Raw genomic sequence first — 20,166 nt, 5'->3', positions numbered from 1 at the left:
CCTACACAGCTGATTACCGACAGGATCGACAACTGTTGGGTTACACGCTCCCACAGCGAGGCTTTCCTCAGTGGGCCACTCACTGGCCCCGACCCCAGGGACTTTCTCATTTGGCTCCGGACAGGTGTGTTTCCTTGCCAGCCAGGCCTCCTGGTTCTAAGGCCGATTCCGATGTGAGCAACTTGCACACTCGGTGCACCCAGCGCAGCGCCGGGCGGTGACAGGTGTCTGAGAACCAGGGGCTGTTGATACGGTGAAGGACAGCTGCGAGCATGTTCCGCTGGCTCGAATGCTGTCACACGAGGCAGTCTGGGGCCAGAGCTCCGTGGCGTGGAGGAAGCACGCGACACGGGGACACGACACTGTGCCCTTCTGCACCCCAGCTCTGCTGCAGTGCCCGGCAGCTGTCTGCTGTCCCGGGGTCAGGGAGCAGGAGGAAGGGGGCAGACGGAACAGCCGCAAAGGTCGAGGGGAAACACTGTGGCAATGCTTTGGGAAGAAGGAACAGCCCCGGTTAAAAGGACTCTTGTTGTCTTTGGAATGCAGTTATTCTAATTTGTATTGAAATGACGCACGGGACTCCGAGGTGCCTCCCCCACCTGGCTGCGCAGGCAGTGAGAACCCGGCCCGCGCTATCTTCACAGTTCTGGGATCATGTGAGCCCGGCCACCTGGGCTCCTGCAAGCCCCAGACGTGTAATTAGAGGCTCCCGGGCCGGGATGATGCGCAGACAAGTCTTATCATGTGTCTGGGCCGCTGTGGGTGCGGGAGTTCTCTCTGCAGCTCGGAGCTGCTGAGCCGGCGCCTGGGCCTCTCTGAGCCTCGGGAACTGTCCAAGCGTCTGCTCAGCCCCGAACTTTGACCCATCCCTCCGTGGAAGTGGGGTACGAGGCCGCCAGCTTGGGCAAGGACACCGGGGCGCCTGCGGACCAGACACACGCCCCAAACACAGCTTCCCGGGAGCGCTGGCTCCCGGCCCAGGCCCGGACGCCAGACTCCTCCTGCCTTACACAAGAGGGGAGGGTGCAAAAGTCAGGCAGTCCCGGGGGGAGGCACCGGGCTAAGCCCTCATGACTGTAAAATGAAGAAATATGCAGGAAGCATGTGATTAAGATGTTTATTTGACATGGATCCAGAGTTATTTCCAAGGAATGAAGTTGCTGCCTTTCTCCAGGAGGCCACAAAGTCAAGTCAAGGGACACACAAACACTCCCCAAGGCTGGTCCCCTGGTTAGGACAAATTGCCTCCTCTTGGGGGGCGGGGTGGGGGTGCTTTTTACTTCGTGGCCAGGGGGAGTGGGGAGAAACAGATTTATGCACGGTCACGGACGCTGTGTTAGTGAACTTGAAGCAGGTTTACCAGCTGGGGGTTCCGGGCAGTTTTCTGGAAGCATGGAGAGGCACCTGTAAGCGCCGCAGCCTGATAGCCACGCTCCTAGATCTAGCAGGTGAAGGTAGAGCCCCGAAGAGTCCTTTCTGACCAGCTTTTGCTCGCTCCCCATCCGGGTGGCAGGTGACCCCGAGGGACAGCTTACAGGGCAGCTCTGTTGGGAAGGCTTTCCCCGGACACTAGAGTCAGACACGCCACGTAGGTTTGCCACTCTGACTTCTGCGCAGGTGACATGAAAGCAGGGGCCAGCTTGCTTCGACTCGCTCCAGGGACAGATTCTCGGGGGCTTAGGCAGAATGTTCTTGAAGTTTGATACATTCGAGTGAAAAGCAAGCACGAAAATTCACACCCTCCAGTTGCCTTAGACATGCCGAGATGTGGTCACTTCACTCCGCCACGAGGAGTAAAAGGCAAGGCTAATCAGGTTCGGGCACATTCGGGCCTTCTTCCCTGTTCTCCTCCCCTCTCCCCTTTTCCCTAAACAAGACCCCAAAACGTCTCTTAACAGGGGTAGGATTCGCATGTGGGGGGAAGAGGACCGGAACATTTGTCAGATGGTCTAGTCTGCAGAGAAAACTTGTCTCTGCATCGTAGTCTGAGCCCGACTTACTTCCTCCAGACGATACCTCAAAGCTTTCGGACCACCTTGGAAATTCAGTTCATCTCCTGCTTTGCTTACAACGTTTCAAAGTTGTGGCACCTCAAGGCTCTGGGAAACCATTCGCGAATCCTCAAGGTTGGAAATCGTAGCTTACTGGAGCTCAGGCAAAGTAATCTTGCAGAAAATCTTGGCCGATCCAAGTTAACACACATCAGCTTTAGCTCCTCAATTACCATGAGCATAATGGATAAATATTTACACGGCAATGTATTTTTAAGGCTTTATTAGCTCTTCACATAATGCCTAGCAGAATGCCAGAATTGATTTCTAAGTTACTTTTTAAAAGTGGGACCCAAGTCCCTTCTGATAGGAACTCTTTCTAAACCAACTACTGAATACGAGTATTGTGACAATGTCCATTTCCTGGTTTTGACACTGGACTATAATTTTGTAAGATGCTATCTTTGGGGGAATCTGGGTAATGGGCTCAGGGCATCTTTCTGTACTAGTTTGAAACTTCTTGTGAGGGATGCCTGGGTGGCTCAGCAGTTGAGCGTCTGCCTTTGGCTCAGATCATGATCCCAGGGTCCCAGGATGGAGTCTCACATCGGGCTCCCTGCAGGGAGCCTGCTTCTCCCTCTGCCTGTGTCTCTGCCTCTCTCTCTCTCTGTGTCTCTCATGAATAAATAAATAAAATCTTTAAAAAAAGAAAAAGAAACTTCTTGTGAGTCCATAATTACTATAAAATAAAGTCAATAAACTATGTATGAAATAATCATGCCAAGAGTTCATTTTTAAGAAAAAGTTTCCATGTACCTCAAAAGCTACAAATTAGGTGATGAAATTGAAAACTACCATAGAGAATAGCTTAATATATATTCTGATCCTCAAGGCAACAGACAGAGGGATGTAGACCTCTTTTCTCCAACTATGAAATTCTCTGGAAGAATCTGTTGGCCTTTTTTTTTTTTTTCGAACAGGGCCTCTAGCAGTGAAGAGACAGTCTCTTTTCATTACTTGTCGAGACATCTTCAAGTTCATTACTTAGTTGAGACATCCCTAGAGATGTAGAGAGAAATAAGCAACATATAAATAAGCATGTGGCCTTTAAACAAGATAGGCAACACATGATCAATTATTGCAGCCTGGGAAGACTTCAAGTTTAATGTTATCTGCATTTCGAGTTGACTGACAAGTGGTCCTCCTGACCTTAGCATCTGCTGTCTGCCATGACACAGTCCCTAATAATAAATCCCTGTGGTTTGTGTGGTATTGGGCCTGCTGGGGCCTGGTCTCACGTTGAGGGGACAGTGGGGCTCAGGGAAGCTAGGGGAATCCTTCGCATCGAATGTAGGAGGTTGACTGGAGCCTACATTTCCTGACTTGAGGACAGAGCTTTGTCACTATATAGGACCTGCCTAGTAACAGTGCATCCAGTGGCGGCCAATAGCTGATTCCCCCTGCTGCTGGTCTCTGCAACAGCTGAGAGTGCAGGCCTGGGCTGGCCTGTGCCAGAGAACTCTCCAGAGCTCCACTGGCTCTGTGTGTTGCCGGAGGACTGAGCTGGTGCTCCGGACAGCGTTCTAGTTGTAGAGGATTAGCGCTGCGGCGAGGCACATTTAGCCATGAAAAGATAGGGGAAAAGGCGTGTTTTTGTGAAATCAAGGAACAACATCAAGATTCAGAGGGAAGCAAATATGAGCTAATTAAAGATGGTCTTGGGGCACCTGGGTGACTTAGTGGATTAAGCGTCCAGCTCTTGATTTCGGTTCAGGTCATGATCTCAGGATGGTAAGATCGAGCCCCACGCACCTTGGGCTCTGTGCTCAGTGGGGAATCTGCTTGAGATTCTCTCTCCCTCTGTCCCTCCCCTAGCACTCCCCACACTCTAAAATAAAATAAAGAAATGATTAAAAAAAAAGAAAAGATGGTCTTAACCACAATACAAGTAGAGACAATAGAGGAGGGAAAGAAAAGAGGCAAAAGATGTGAGATGCAGATACAGGTCAGTGGGAGTGCTCCATTCACCTCTCCTGGACCTTGTCTGCTCCCCTGGAACTCACACAGGGGTGAGGGTGGGGGTGGGGGCGTCACAGCCACAGGCTCCTGGGCTCATCCCACCCCTGAGGTATCCAAGCTGCTGCTTCTACCTCAAAGGTTCTCTCTAAGCCAGTTTTCTCCATCTCCGGTCCCGACCCCTCCCCTGTGTCCCCTTGTCTCTCCAGGTCCTGACATCCCGGCGTTGCTGTGCCCCCTGCATCATCGATCCCCTCGGCTTCTCTTCATGCTGTTCCCCCTGCAACAGCCACTGTCATCTTTTTAAGATAAATCCGATCCCATCGCTCCCCTGCCTGGATCTCTGAGTGGTCACTACCTTGCTCAGCGTCCATCCTCCTGCTGCCACAACGTCTGGCTTATAGAAAACACCGGCCTCTTCTTTCCAGCCTCAGGGGCTCCCACATAACTTGTTCCCTCAGTCTTTTTCCTCCCTATTCATTCCACTTCCTTCAGCTTAGAGTCTGACCCTTTACATCATATCACCTTAGAGAGTACAGCCCCCTTGCTACCTACCAGCACTGTTCACCCCATGCTGGCGCTCTCCGCAAGACATAAAGAGGGACTACTTGAATTCTAGAGGGCAGGGCCACCAGAGTGGCTCAGCGGTTGTCTGCCTTCAGCTCATACGGGGACCCAGGATCGAGTCCCACATCAGGCTCCTTGTGGGGAGCCTGCTTCTCCCTCTGCCTAGGTCTCTGCCTCTCTCATGAATAAATAAATCTTTAAATAAATAAATAAATTCTAGAGGGCAGAGGTTATGCCCATGTCCCAGGATCTAGCATGTGGCTGGCATTCCCCAACAAGTGTCTGTTGAACCAACTCCCTGAGCCCATTTCTCATCTATAAAGTGTCAGAAATAACACCTGTCAGGGCAACTGCAAGTAAACTAGGACTACAAAATCCACGCACATACCAGGCCTTCACCACACACCAACTGCCATGGTTTATATGCAGTTGCCACAGATAATTCCCTATAGTGGGTATCACGACACCCCCACTCCAATTCTACCCAAGGACAGAGATGTTAAAGAATCTGCCCAACACATAGAGGTGGAGGTGGTCTACTCATTGACCTCTGAGCCCTCACTCTTGACTCTGGAGGATACCAAGCACATTCAAGGTCTCCATCAAGCTCACAGAGAACTTCACCATTGTCCAGGAGCTCGTGGAGTGGAGAGAGCAGCTGGGTTTTGGCTACAGGGCCCAGGAGAGGGGACAGCTGGGCATAGGGCACGGCGGCGCTGGAGAGTTGCCCTCACGTTCGGCCACCGGCTTACTCCTGCGTCCAGAAGCTGCGAGAAGCATGGCTGTCTTCTCCATGAGAAGCCAGGGCAGGCTAGGGTTCCTCTGGTGGCCTCATGTCTGGCAAGAAGCAGAGCCACCCAAAGGGCCCACAATAATCTGGACCTAGTCCTGAAACTCAGTGTGGGCCACATCGGGCGTGTACAAAAGCCCATTTCTTCCGTATGTTCCTCTCTCCAGGCAGTAGCTGTGTTGACAGCAACACCCTGGCATCAGTTCCAGTCCCCTCTCTGAACTGTTGAAGGTAAAAACAAACAGCCCGTTTTCACTGTGCGTGTGTATCAATCGTTCACATTTCTTTTAGGGATGACAGTGTATTTCAAGCATTTAGGAAGCTGTAAAAAAAAAATCTTCCCTCGTGCTTAAAGATGGTAATACTTGTCGACGTACTTGAGACATAAACTTTTATAAGAGTTTAGGCAAGAAACATTGTTAACGGTGTCATAAATAGTATTATAACTTTATTAAAATGAAAAGACAATATTCAAAATAATGCAACAAAAATGAATAACATCCTTTGTCCAATACTGTACACATAATGCAGAAATCAGTGCATTTTTCTAAAGCATGTCTTAACCTTCATTTAGTTCATACTAAAATATAAGCTTTAAATAGCTCAAATAGTATTCAGCAGTTGAAACTGTAAACAGCTTGTTTAACTGTTAAGAGAACATTGTAGTAATGTACCTCTGTTAGTGAGCACCTTCTCTTTTGTGCTTATCTATACAAGATACATCGCAGCACGTGGAAACCCAAGCACAGGCTACGGGTCTCCCTGAATCCAGGTGAAGCAGCCAGCCGAGAGAGTCTCAAAAGCAGAAAGATGCTGATGTGACCTGTGCCATTAAGACATACTGTACTATTGGTCAGAAGTGTTTTACTTAAAGAAGCAAACAATCCCCAGGAAATACTGAACAGGAACCAGCAACACAAGGCCAGCTTGTGCTGTACGTGTTTCTTAATACAGTCTAAAAAAACAAAACAAAACAAAACAAAAAAAAAACCCAAAAAACAAACAAAAAAAAAACACAACCAGTACAAAAACACAACACATGCTCCCTGGTGACGCTGTCATGCAGCAAACTGTTTCACGACTGTGTGACTGACATCCCAAACACTGATGAACGGTTTGCTTTCGACATGAGTCTAACAGGCCCCCTGTGGCTGTGAGGCCCACGCTACAAACAGGCCACGTTAGTGGATAGAACAGAGCAGGAAGTTCTGGGGGAGAAATGATTAATGAATTGTCATCTTCTCATTTCTCGAGATGCGAGACATGCATGCACAGGTGAAAGCATGGCTGCCCGGCACACCGCCATCCTCCCCTCCACGAGCAGAGAGTGAGGAGCTGTGGGGAGCCAGGCCTTGGGACGATTTTGAACCTGGGCAGGGAGAGCCACGGGACGGACGCGCGCCCTGCCCTGGGTGGCACAGGCTGCTTGCAGACAGAAAGGAGACAGAGCTTCTCGGGCCCAAGAGCTGGGCAGTTTCAAATGGACTAGGTGAAAATTGTTTTTTTTTTTTTTTGTTTTATGTTTTTTTGTTTTTTTTGCATTTTTTTTTTTTAATGATTCTGATCTAAGGAATACTGTGTTTTCTTCCATTTGCTCAATTCTCAGTCAGGAGCCATCCTCTGGCTTGTTTTATCATTCTGAATATATGTGACTCTAAGGTAGCAACTAATTGGTTAACCTGCAACTATAGCCTGTGCTTCCACCACAGGCTTCTATGGGTCACTAACGTGCTCACAAAGCCTTCTCTCCCTGCCTGCACATCTTTACACTCCAGGTCGGAACAGCAAAATCAGGGATTCCCAGCCTGAGCATGCGTCCCGGCCGCTCTAACCCTGTCTCTTTCAGATGGTGGGTTCGAATATTTCATTCTGGGATCTGAAAACCTTTCCCTGTGAACCTCAACTAAACCAGAAAGTGGCTTAAGGACCATCTGCTCCCAGGGAGCCCCTGTCAAGCCACCACCCCAAAGCCTATGGAGAAACCACATAGGACAAATGTTTGCGCTTCACGTGGCCACCAAGGTCCAGTTTTGTCTTTGAGTCCAGCTTCTCTGTGGTGGAGATGACACTGCAGTCAGCAGACAGGGGTTGGGTCGAGGGGCCTGCATTTGTTTCCTCTGCTTCCCGAAAAAACTTTTCATATTTGTCCAGGTACGGGGGTCTCTCAGGTAGTAGGTAATAATGTGTTGAGCTAACCTTCTTCCCATTTTCAATAATGGGCAGGATGCAAGGGACCTTATTGGCAGACCCTTCGCTGTTCTGTCTTTGCAGAGCTTTGCTGCTGACGTACTTGGGGTCAGGGGCGAAGCTCTGAGTAGGGGGCATGACCCCATTGAGGTAAGACGGGAGGCTTTTGGGGCTGGGTGTGCGGGAGTTACTCCGGGATAAAGGTTCTCTTGGTGGCACTTTGGGAGGCCTGTCTTCATCACTGTAGGTGCTAGAAGTAACTTCCGCTGACCACCTTCTGTAATCTGGCTTCACTGGCCTAGGAGGTATGGGAACCCTGGGGGGAACCTCAGGTTTGTCTTCATCGGAGTTTGGAGAAGCTCTGTGTATGTAGCTGGACACCCTTATGGCTGGCTTGTTAAAGGATCCAGCTGGTCCCGAATGGGACCTTCTTAATCTTCGGTGGGTCTGAGGTGGAGGAGGATTTGAACTTTGCACCCCTCCATTTTGGTCAGGAGCCTGACTGAGATCCGCTGCAGAGACAGCTGGGGTATCAAAATATGCGTAGTTGATCTGTCCGCACCCACGGAAGCTTCGCCTGCCCGGAACATCGTATTTGAAGCTGGACAGCGTACAGTCTTCTAAGAGGAAGTCCGTGTCCGAGCTGGTGAGGAATTCGACCTCGCAGTCTGTCTCATCCAGAGAGAGGTCTTCGGAGATGGGCAGCGGCGGGAGGGGCCTGGAACCCCGATCACAGAGGGCAGTGCAGGGGAAGGGGGACGGGGGGTTCTTTATGGGTGTGAGCGGAGGAGGAGAAGCACAGACCCCGTTCACTGAGAGTTTCTTAAAGCCACACAGGACTCGCTCCTCTTCGCGCTGCCCCAAGTCTTCGCCTGGGGGAATAAGAAGAGGGGCGAGGCTGGGCTTCTGAGTAGGGCCGTTCCTTGGACCAGACGTCGCAGCGTGCCCTAGAAGGAACGAGAGAGGTCAGGGAAAGGCCCGCATGCGCAGTACCCTCCCCAACCGCTCGAGGCCTAGCCCAGCTACCTGTGTGCCCACGGCTCCCTGCGAAGGCAGCACACACCTGACGGCTGCCACCCTGAGAACACCCATGGGAGAGCCACAGGTGTTAATTAGGGGCCAGGAGATTGTTCCTGCACATGATTGGGTTCAAAGAACAAGCTATCTCTTCTATCTCCCTTGGACATGTGCTTGGTGCACACCCACACACCTTGGCAGGTTTTGTGACGTGTGCAAAACTCGCAGATGATGAGCAGCATATAATTTACGTGAAGACCACACCACAGTAGCCCAGCCACTTAAGAGACGCGGTGACACGAGGCAGGCAGGGTGTGAGTAAAGCGAGACTGGGTCTGCACTGTTAGTGCCATCATGACCTTAGGAAGAGTGCAGACCTGCTGGCAATGTGCTAAATGCTCCTGACAAAATCTAAGGAACACAGTGCCCACGTCAGAAGTCCTAGACTGCACATCACACTCTCTCCTAAGTGTTTATCCACGTGGACACTACTCGATCGCCCTGGGACGCGCATCCGAAACTCGTGAGAGGAGAGATCTTGTCCAAGGTCTCTAGAAGTTAAGTGTGGATCAGAGCAGGGATCAGAATTCACTGACTGTGAAAGATCACACTTCCACAAAAAGGTGTGGTCAGGGCATCGGTGACTCAGAGTAAAGGCAGGGTGGCTCGAAAGCCAAGCACACGGCTCTCTCCAGAACCTGCTGCCACCAGGGGTCAGGCTGCTGCTGGAAACAGTTCAGGTGGCTTCCTCACTCGAACATCAGGCTGGAGGACCAGCCAGTACTATCCCGACTGTGGACTTCCTGCTCAAGCACTAGCCTTGCTTTAGTTTCCAGGACACGTACCAAGAGAAGTTAGGCGCTCCTGAGCAGTAGAGTCGAGGCTGTAAGCCATGGTGATTGGGTCGATGCTCAAAAAGTGACTGAAATGAAAGCAAAGACATCTTGGGTCACAAATAAGGAGCTGTCATGTCCCCGATCTCAGATCTCATTTTGACAGTACCGGCTTAGAGGTTTCAGGGCCATTCCATCCTGCGCTTACTTTTCAAATTCACTGCGGCCACCCCAGCAGGTCCTGACGGTCCTCATGGCTTGGCCATCATGCAGATATCCGGTTTTTAATGGGACTCTAATCTCCTGAGCAGCAACTCCTGCCGTGGACATGGTGCCTTACTCTGGGAGGTCTCCACACCCTTGAGGCCTGGGGATCTGCAGTTAACCAGCAGCTTGCATTCCCTAGGTGGGGGGCGAGACAGAAGAGACAAGAGAATAAACAATTCGGAAATACCCACGCACAGCTAATATCAGAGAATTGGTGGGGGTGTGGGGGACGTGGGACAGAAAAATTTAGTTACAGATGTTCACTTCATCCTCACATTTTTGCATGAACCAATTCTTACTTCTCATGATGGTACTTAAACGGAGACATTGAGAACAATTTTTTTTTGGAAATACTAATCAAAGCTCTGAAATGTTTTCAGCAAAGTGAGAAACGATCCACAGCAAGCAGAGGCAGACCTCCTACTGCAGCCCGACAGCTGCACAACAGATCCTGCTTGCTGGCCAAAGCGCGCACACAGTTCTCTAACCAACTATGACCCGACCTTCCAGAGCGTGCGCATAGTGAGCTCACAGTCTCCCAGGCCACCAGGGCCATCTCAGAAATGACTGTATTCAATATTGCAGAATCAACATTCACTAAAACCCAATGCTCTGAACAAGAGAGTCCACAGTGGCACCGGATTACTCCATGGCCAAGCATTTGTTTGGATTCTCTATTTCAGGGTTGACCCTGGGAGGACAAATTCTCCAGTTACTACCTACTTGAGAATAAAGAAATAGATATGAAGATCCTAATTTCCATTATCCTGTAAAAATCAAGTTCTGCAAGGTCACCAGCTTCAGCAGAGGCCTGGGACAGTTTCCTCCTCCCTCTCAAAGACAAACTTAAAGGCACATTCTTCACATTCTCCTGTATGAAGTGCCTCGTGATTCCTGTCTTGCCTCGCTCCAAGGCAAGATTACAGGGCCTAAGTAAATGCCCTTTTCTTAATCTAGTAGTTCCCCAGCGTGAGGACCCCCCTCTCCCCATCAGATGGTCTATGTCTGCAGTCAACCAGTAGCTCGCCCCGTGCCTTCTTTCTAGAAGTGTTCGTTAGCATCCATCCCTGTTCTCTTCAGATACATGCTTCTTTAGAGAAAGTGCAGGCTTTTTTTTTTTTTTTTCTTTTAGACACCAGAACACAATCTGTTAACTCTCTGTGTAACACTGACCCCTTCTGGGACATGCAAAGACACTCTGTGACGCTCTATCTTGTGCTCACCAAGCATGTGTGCAGCCACCCAGAGCTGGGTGGTGTGCTGGGGACTGGTGGTGACACAGATGAGTGAGGCGAGCATGCAGTGGGGGTGGGGAAGGGGGTACACAGGTCATTTGTTTTATGGACACATCTGTCACCCACTAGACTGTGAGTCCAGGAAAGAGGCTAGGTTCTAATCATAAATCATCCCTACCTGGCACATCAGCAAGTGCTCAAGAAGCAAATGCTCACTGAATGAAGTACTACACTCTGCCATCTAATTATTACCATCACCAGTATCAACTGGATGTACACGATGAATAGAGCACGGGGTCTTTTCTTTTTTAGCTACAGATCTAACAAATACTCTGCAAGTGCTTGTGCTTCATGCAAAAAGAAATGGAGAGACAGTCATGTTTTGGTGACAAAGCGAACATGGGGCTGTTCTTCAGCTTTTTATTATCCCAAAGCCAGCTGCTCTGATACATTAGGCAGAGACTTAAATAGGTTTCAAACAGGATTTCAAACAGTCAAGCGCTCTTTTCCTGTGAGCAGTCTCTCCAAGGCATAGGATTAAGAACAGGGAAAAGAAAACCCCACCATCTAAGAAATCTAAGTTATTGGGGGATCTTTTAAATTTTTGGTCTTCAGAGGCTTGAAATGAACACACGTGTTTTTACTTTACGTGGATTAAGGAAAGCTACGCAAAATTAAACAAAACAAAACAAAACAAAACAAAAAACAACCAACAACCCATTTTTAGAACACACTGCTTGGCGCCCCCTCCGGGCACTTGGCCTGGTGGTATGTGGCGCTTTCCCGGAGCACCCTACAAGCACGGGCATGAGCACAGGGAAAGTATCTGTGGTGATGTAAAAACGAAAGGCCAAGATAGGAAGAAGAATATGGTATTTAAGTAGTTTGAAAGCACACGTTTAGAGATCGCTCATCCAGATTACAGGAAAATGCTGCGGGGGATTCTGGAGGCCCAACCCCCACCTGTCTGCAGGCCAGCAAGTGCTCCTCGTAATTACTGTGTGTCAGCCTCCTAATGCCATCTAAATCTTAGCTTTCAACAGAATGATTGTGTAACTATCGCCTCTGCTGGAATGGCCTCGGAATTCTAAACTCACATTTCAGTGGCCCCTTAAAATTATGTATATGTTCTAGAAAGTTATTTTTTATTCATTGTTTCCATCACCTACTTGTTAGCTTTCTTAAGAAAAAAATTTTTTTAGTATAAAAAGAATTGTGTTCACTAAGCCAGCTCACTTCTGACCACAATAGTGTCTTTGTGTATTCATAGAAGGTGACCTGCCTCTACATTTCAATGGGGAATTGTGAATGGGACGTGTTATGAAACTGTCCGAACTTCCTACTAGCTTGCATGGGAGAAGCGAGGAGGGAGACATAACTGCATGTTCTCTTTTGGGAAGTAACTTCCAACCATAGACTCAGGAAGGGTGACCTACCCGTAGGTTTGGAAGCAAATGTTTTCAGCATGGTCCTAGGAATGCCAGCAGAGGCAGGAGGCGACCTGCGATTCTTCCCCGCCTCCCCACATCTGCAGTACGTACACTCCTCGGGAAAAATCAGCCCGGGCAACCTCAAGTTAAAAAGAAACACAATGGTCCAGGGAAATTTCACTAGTGCTGTAGGGTTTCTCTTACTTTTCTTTTTAAGATTTTATTTATTTATTCATGAGAGACACACAGAGAGAGAGAGGCAGAGACACAGGCAGAGGGAGAAGCAGACTCCATGCAGGGAGCCCGATGTAGGACTCAATCCTGAGACCCTGGGATCAGGCCCTGAGCTGAAGGCAGACGCTCAGCCACTGAGCCACCAGGGCATCCCAGTGCTGCAGTGTTTCAAGTTCTGTTTCTGGAACTGTTAAGCCAGTTCTACCTGACAATTCATTAGAAAAGCAACTGCAAAAATACTCCTATGTGGGGAAATCAGGACCTCTAAGCATAAGATGGCATTCTGTTAGGAAATGCAAAATGTGAGAGCGAATGTGAACCCAGGCAGCGTGGTGTAGAACAGGAGCGGAATGACCTTGGGCAAAAGAATGTCCCTAAAATTTGTGAACTGATCTTTACCCTTTTTAGTGTCAAAACTGCAGTTAAATACCAATCCCAAATGTGGACTACTCTTTCCTATTAACATCACTTTTTCAAAAAGACAAGAAACAGTATCTCGTAAAACGATCTGTTTCTTGCGGCTGCACTTTGATTTGCTCTCCTTGCACGCCCCCTCCCCCACCCTGCGCCTTTTGAGTTTTGATCCACTTCTGTGGCTTCAACCCTGCATAGACAGCTTCTCAATCTCCTGCATCTCCACTCCAGGCCGGGCTCAAGCTTCCACTTTGCATTTCCTATTGTCTGGTGATTATCTTTCCACTCGGCTGGGCTTCTGGCATCTGCAACTCTACAGACCCAACTCCTGTCACTTACTTCACACTCCCTCCCCCTTTCCAAACCAGTTCAGGGTCTGCGAGGACCCCACTTCTCCCACAGGCACCATTTTTCATAACCTGAGTCCCAACAGACGTATGTTCAATCATCCAGTCCCAGAGCCTATTTCCACACTGCCTCTCAGACCTACCTTCCTTCTGTTCACGGGCATCGCTCTGCCTTGGGTCTGAAAATAACCTAATCCGCCTAACACACCAGTACCAGATCTATATTCCTGAATTGGAGCTCAAATTTGGATCTTCCACTGCTCAAAAGTCTCCAAAGCCTCTAAATAAAAGCTCTTGCAGGCTGGCCCTAAGGCCTCTGCAACAAGGCAGGCCCTGAACCACCTTTTTTCAAGATCTTGCTTCTCTTTTCCCCAATCTCTGTTAGAATTCACCTTTTCCTTGGAAGCCACCTGTCCCACCACCTTGTACACTAACTGGCTCCCTTTTGAAGGCCAGGGCAGGGTCTCTATGTCCTTGAGTTACTTTGTGTCCCAATTCTTTGATCATCCTCCAAATCTTTTGGGATGGGACTCTGTTCCCCTCTCCTGTGTGGATCCTGCTATCATTCATTTCTGAAAAATATTTATTAAATGGATATTGAGAAAATATTCATCTCATTTTTAAAAGAAGTAATGACATGACAGGTTTACATTTAGTGTAAATCAGTGAAGAACTGAGGGATCAACCTAACATGGGCAGACGCCCCCCAATAATAATGTAGCCAGTTTAGGTAAGCAGCAGGCAAGGAATTTTCATTAAATTTATTTCCAAAATCTAAAATGGACAGCTTGCAGGCTGGGTAAAAACCCTAAACTTAAGTGGTTAACAGTGTAAATTTCTCAATTGGTTTCTATTACTGTACATTCACTTAAGCAACCAGGGGGAAGGTTTCTGAAAATAATGAATTTCACCTTTTCTTCCACATGATTCCTTCTGCACCTACTGTTGTTGTTGTTAAATTTAAGGTCACTTTCCTTAAGGAAAACAAACCAAAAACGGCCACACTGAAAAGCATATCATATATGCTTTATTAAGGTGAAATCACATGCCTTTAGCTTGACAAAGTCACTTTGAAACGTTTTTGTTTTTTAAACCAGGCTACCTTAAGACAGTAACCTAGATGTGCTTACCTTGCCACCAGATCTCATTAATAAATCTCAAAAGCAATCCACAGGAGGAGGAGGGGCACATTTTTGTCATACAACTCATCCAGTTCTGCCCAGCGCTTCCTTATTTAAAAGTGTGATGTAATTTCCTTCTTTCAATCTGGTTTTAGAACCTGATTTCTGTTTATTCAGGGTGATAAATGGTCTTTTCAACCTTATTTAACAACTACCTACAAGACTATTTCCTTACAGAGAGAGATAGAAGATAATCCTATTCGGAGCCAAGATTTGTAAAAAGAAACTGATTACAGAACATGACAAATTCCATGATTTTATTTTTTATTTAAAAAGAATTTTGTTTTAATTCCATGATTTTAGATCCTCCCCAAATAAACTACCATCTGCATGCTTATCTTCAGTCTGAAAATGCTTAAAATAATCACCTTTGAGAAAATTAAAAACAGAACAAAATCCCATCGTTTTTATTGTGATTAGTGTCTACAGCACTAGCAGCTGAGCTATCGGACACACTGAACATTAGTGCAGCTGTTTTACAGACTTTGACTTTTATTAATAATATGAGAAAGTTACTGATTTAACAGTCATCTAACACATGCAGTGTCTATGACAGTTCCAGTGTTGCATGACCTGAGTTTACTCACTGAGCAAAGGACTCTCAAAATCAAAGGCCCTAATTCAGGGTTTTTCTCAGATTTCACTGCAACAGATGTTGATCTGGGGGAAGAGAGTGGAGGGGGAGGCAGGCAGGAATGTCCTCTGTGGCCCCCTGCTACCACAGGAAGCATAAATGCCTTCGTGTTAAAAGCACAGAGGACTTAACACCTTTTATGTTAATAAATAAAATGTAAGTAAAATGCTCTTGCATGAAATCAAGGTAAATGTGATGGTTTCAGGACCTGTGGCGACGTAGTTCTGCGGGGTGAGGATAGACATTTTGTCCCCTGTGGCTCCCATCCTCCCTTGAGCAGGCGAGCACATAACAACCCACTTGTAGGTGGTAAAAACTGAGGCAACAAGGAAAATAATTTATCTTCAGACTGTCAAAATCAAAGCCGAGTGACATAATTTCTCGAATAATTCAGAGTATTTTCTAGCTGAGTATTTTAAGAAACAGCAAACTAACAAAAAACCTATTCGTTCTACAGCCATCGTCATCAATAGCCTTTTGATTCACTTTGTGTCTACACAGTCTTCAGGCAGTGGCAGAAATGTGCGTCAGCGGGGATGTAGTCTCTTGTCCTTTGTACTCTTCCTACAGATGCTACGATGAGTAGCAACACACACACAGGATGGAAAAATATTATTCCTTTTAGACATACACATAATAGATTTCCAAATGGAAAAAATACGTGGGTTCTATTCTAATCTTAATGACAAGGAGCACAATAGCCCAATTTTACAAACTTTAAATTTACTTAATGAGCACTGGAGTCACCCAATGGCTAACTCCAGACTGTTACAATGGACATAAAACCAGTACAAATAATAAACTAATTCTTGGAAACTTATTTGACAGGCATTGTTCTAAGTGATTTATACATATAAGTTATTTAATCCTCTCAACAAGCCTGAAGGGTGAGTTACTATTATGACCCCGGTTTACAGATGAGGGATGAGATGGCTCCAGGTCACATCTGGTGAATGGTGGGGCCTAGAGACTTAGGCCAGGCTCTCACCACACCACCTGGCCTCTCCAAACCCCTCATGATCTTCAACCGGTAATAAGATCTGACCCACTACAAGGCCTATGTGAAGGGTGGCTCACATGGCTTTTCTAGGGATTTGCTGCTTGGTAAGTTTTTCTTGGGTAACCCTTAGACTATGAAAGTTCCTGATTTACTTCGACTTCCTCAAATCCTCCTGTGAAAGTTATTTTATTAACTTCAGATTTGGCCTATGTATCCTCTGGAAGGGTGGGTTAAGGTATCAATTTTATACTCTGTGACCATTTCAAGCAATTCTTTCAAAGCTCTCAATCGGAGCATATGCTGATGCCAGCTGATGCCTCCCCGTGCCGGTCTGTCTTTACCCATAAGAAGGGGTCCCTACATAAACCCCATGGGTCTCCTTTCAATACACTCTCGCAGCATGGTTCCCAGCAGTGGCCCTACAATCAGGCTCCATTTTAAAGTCTGGGATTTAATACCAGAATATCTTGTACTTGGAAAGCACTCGACAAGTTACAAAGCACTTTCTGACACATCATCTCACCTGATCCCCACAACATCCCTGTGAGAGGTGGCAGGGATTACTCTGTGTTTTGCAGATGAGGAAGTGAGGCCAAACATCTTCCTGTTAGCAGAAAGGCCAGTGAGGCTCTTCTGTCCTCTGATGCAGCACACCCCTGCTACACTTTCACTCCTTTCCTCTCCACGGTCTCTTCATTTTAGATAACCACCTCACTTTTTCTTTTAAAGATTTTATTTTAGAGAGAGAGTGTGAGCGAGCATGTGCAAGGAGGGGGAGGGAATCTCAAGCAGACTCCCCAATGAGTGCAGAGCATGACTGGGCTGGGGGTGGGGGTGGGAGTGGGGCTCCATTTCACAGCCCTGAGATCATGACCTGAGTTGAAATCAGGAGTCAGACGCTTAATCGACTGAGCCACCCAGGTACCCCCAACCTCACTTCTCTTTCTAATGTTCTTATTTATCAGTGGGGAAACTGATGAGGGGATGGCTAAGCTCAAGACCTAAGTGAGTGTCAATCACAGAGATAGGACCTGGAGCTCCACGCACAGGGTTTTGCTCACAAATTCTTAGAGGGCAAGGATGAGTTATTTCCACAAATGGTTCTCAAGTGCTTATTCTGGAGTAGATACTATGCTAGTGAAAGAGATGTGGCTGCTGCCTGAGAAAGCCTCAATCTAATGAGGAGACAACCAGCAATTTCAGATTGTGATGACTTCCCTGGGACGACAGGGAGGGGAGGTTGGAGTCATGAGGGCCAACTGGGCAGACCTCCCTGAGGTGATTTTTTAAATTAAAATTTAAGGATGAAAAAGAGGCAGCCATGAGAAGAGTTGGAAGGGCATTCCACGTAGAGGGAATACTATTTGAAGTAATCTGTACCTGGCCAGGTTTCATATTCTTGTGGGTCTTCAAGAAGAGCTTTGGACAATGTCTTCTCATCCTTACCTTCCTATTGCTTCCCTTGAAATGTTGAATCATGGCACTCTGGAGTGGGACAGGACTAAAGCTCATGTAGCCAAGCCCCATATTTTACAAATATATTCCCTGAGGTCTAGCAGATTTTACCTTTTAGTAATACTGCCCCATTTTACAGTATGAGGAACTGGGCTGAAGCATCAACAATGACTTCAAATTGCAGAATCCATTTCTCCTTTTGAAATCTGAATCCCACACTAACTTTTCCCTACCTTAAATCAAATTTCTCTATTAGGCTAGTAACTAACATTCAGCACCCTGAAACTCAGCAGTTTTACCCACCTTTACAGAGCATACACTAATGCCATGCCCATAATGCCAGAATGCCACAACCGGATCTTGTTTATCTAGTAGGTTATTTGTTAGCTTTTATAAAGCATGGCCAAACACCAGCACCAAAAGGTGCAAAAGGAATCCTCACGAAGAGGTACCAATTCAAATTTATTTAGATTAAAAGGAGAGCTGTTTCTCTGGCAGAGGGAGCTGATGACATTCAAACTCCTGGAATTACCCTTGGCACCACCTTTCCCTCCTCTGCTCACCTTTCTAAAGCAACCTGATGGTATGCAGACATTCAGGTCAGTTTCAAGCATGTTAGATTGTACCTGTAATTTAGGCAACTTGCTTTTAAAAGCTACCATTAGTATTAGCTGAAAGGGAGTATTATCTGGTTCAACTTCTGAGAAGCAGCAGTGAAGAGTTATTTTCACACAAAAACTCAAGTCTATAATATAATTAAACCTCAAGAAAGAGTGGCCAGTAGCTATTGTGAGCTGAAAGGAGGAGAAACAATTTACTGAAACCGTAATTTCACCTGTCGAAAATATGAATAATTCAGGCATTTCATAACAGCCATAAAAAAAGATTTGCTTTGCACCCTTATCAGTGACTGGTCCAATCCTGCTGAGCTTTAAAGATGTACAATATGCTTTCAAGCAATTATTTATCAACCATCAACTATGTGCAAGGCTGCACAAGATAGAAGCTGTACAAGGAAGAGTTCCTGCCCTTAAGGAGTTTACAATCGAATATATGTCAGGTTATAAATGGTTAGACCAGGACCTCTATCACCGATTAGCCAGACTCCACTGAAACACCCAGCTGAAAATAAACCTGTGAGTGAAGTGAAGAAGCTGACAATTAGTGTCTGAAGCTCAGGCTAAAAAGCTCTATGCATTTCTTTTCAGATCTGCTCATATCTGGAAAAGAGAGCAGTATGTGACTTGATAACATACTGGTAACCAATCATAGCATAATTCGCAAGAAGCCAACTTTTTGTCTTGGCAAAATTTGGTCATTTCTTCAAATGGATACCCGGCCTCCTGTTTTTGATCTGTTTACGTAAAACTTTGCTGAAAACTGTATAATTACAGAAATGCAAAAAAAAAAAAAAAAAAAAAAAAAGCAAGACTCGGCATGGTGAGTGTTTCAGTAGCCTCAACAAACACATACCCTTTGCGTTCTTACAAGATTTATAAAAGCTGACAACCGTGCAGAATACTGTCCTTCAGAAGGTGGGGGGGGGGGGGGGAAGGCATTTTAACCTCACCTTTCTTCACCTCTGACAGTTGCTTAGGAACCAGTCCGGCCCTACCTGTGTTGCAGGTGTACCTAAAGTCACCAACACATCTCTTTTAAAGCTACAGTCTATTCTGACTGCACTTAAGTTTATGACTAACAATCTATTCATATATATACACACATATGTATAATTTTTTTTTATATCAGGTAAGAGACTGGTTCCTTTCAAGCAATGACGAAATCCTAATAAAGACTCAGCAAGCACCAATCCAGCACCAATCGCGGAGAAGTCATCTCATGTGTACGAGGCTGTGACATATACACAGAAATACACACGAGAAAACACCCAATGAGCAGTCACGTTCCCAACACACGGCTCCGCGCTGCGGCTCCCTCGGAAGCGGCGCTGCGGGCGCTCGGGGCCAAGGACCGCGCAGCCGAGCCGGGAGCCAGGCGGCGGGGGCCGGGACTCCTCCGCCCGGGGACGACCGCGGTCGCCGCGAGGCCGCCCCCCGCGCAGCCCTCGGACGGCTGGCGGGCACCGAGCGCGCCGGGCAGCGCAGCCCCATTGTGGAGCGCCGCCGCCGAGGCCGCCGCCAGCCCCGCGGGCGCAGGACCCCGGCCCCCCGCGCCCGAAGCCCCGGCCCCGCGCCGCGCTCCCGGCCCCCGCCCCGGCCCCGGCCCCCGCCCCGGCCCTCCGTCCGTCAGTCCCGGGAGACTCCGCGTCGCCCCGGGGACCCGCCCAGCGTCGGGAGCCGCCCGCAGCCCGGCGCAGGGGCCCGGCGGGGGCGCGGGGCAGCGCCGCCCTCCCCACACTACCCGGCCCGCAGGCCCCTTACCCCCGCGGAGCCGCGGCTGCCCCACGGCGCCCTCCCGCGCATGTCCGTCCCGGCTGGCTCAGCGCCGCGGGCTCAGGGGCCCGGACACCGCGCAGGCGCCTCGCCGCTCGCTGGCTGCCGCTCCCCACTCGCCTTCCCCGCTCGACTCGGCCGCCGTCGGCGCGGCAGCCGACGCCGCCTTATATAG

The 20,166-nt window shown here is 48.0% G+C and overlaps 1 protein-coding gene across 1 annotated transcript; it reads right to left on the bottom strand.

The window, feature by feature from the left end:
- Positions 1 to 5,780: 5,780 nt before the first annotated feature.
- On the bottom strand, positions 5,781 to 20,128 carry ERRFI1 (ERBB receptor feedback inhibitor 1). The gene is made up of 4 exons (XM_077891354.1): positions 19,980 to 20,128; positions 9,610 to 9,803; positions 9,414 to 9,490; positions 5,781 to 8,498 (listed from the first exon to the last, which is right to left on the bottom strand). The coding sequence occupies exons 2-4, from the start codon at positions 9,729 to 9,731 to the stop codon at positions 7,336 to 7,338; spliced, it is 1,362 nt and encodes a 453-aa protein (XP_077747480.1). The 5' UTR covers positions 9,732 to 9,803; positions 19,980 to 20,128; the 3' UTR covers positions 5,781 to 7,335.
- Positions 20,129 to 20,166: the final 38 nt, after the last annotated feature.

Source organism: Canis aureus, chromosome 3, assembly GCF_053574225.1.
Source record: "Canis aureus isolate CA01 chromosome 3, VMU_Caureus_v.1.0, whole genome shotgun sequence".
Classification (NCBI taxonomy): domain Eukaryota; kingdom Metazoa; phylum Chordata; class Mammalia; order Carnivora; family Canidae; genus Canis; species Canis aureus.
Note: the sequence above shows the minus strand (reverse complement) of the source record. Positions and strands in the feature narration are given on the sequence as shown.

Coding starts and splice junctions, on each gene's coding strand:
- ERRFI1 (XM_077891354.1), bottom strand. CDS start 9,731: ATGTCCACGGCAGGAGTTGCTGCTCAGGAGATTAGAGTCCCATTAAAA. Junction 9,491..9,609: donor GGCCGCAGTGAATTTGAAAA/GTAAGCGCAGGA, acceptor CTTTCATTTCAG/TCACTTTTTGAGCATCGACC. Junction 8,499..9,413: donor GGAGCGCCTAACTTCTCTTG/GTACGTGTCCTG, acceptor CGTTCCTTCTAG/GGCACGCTGCGACGTCTGGT.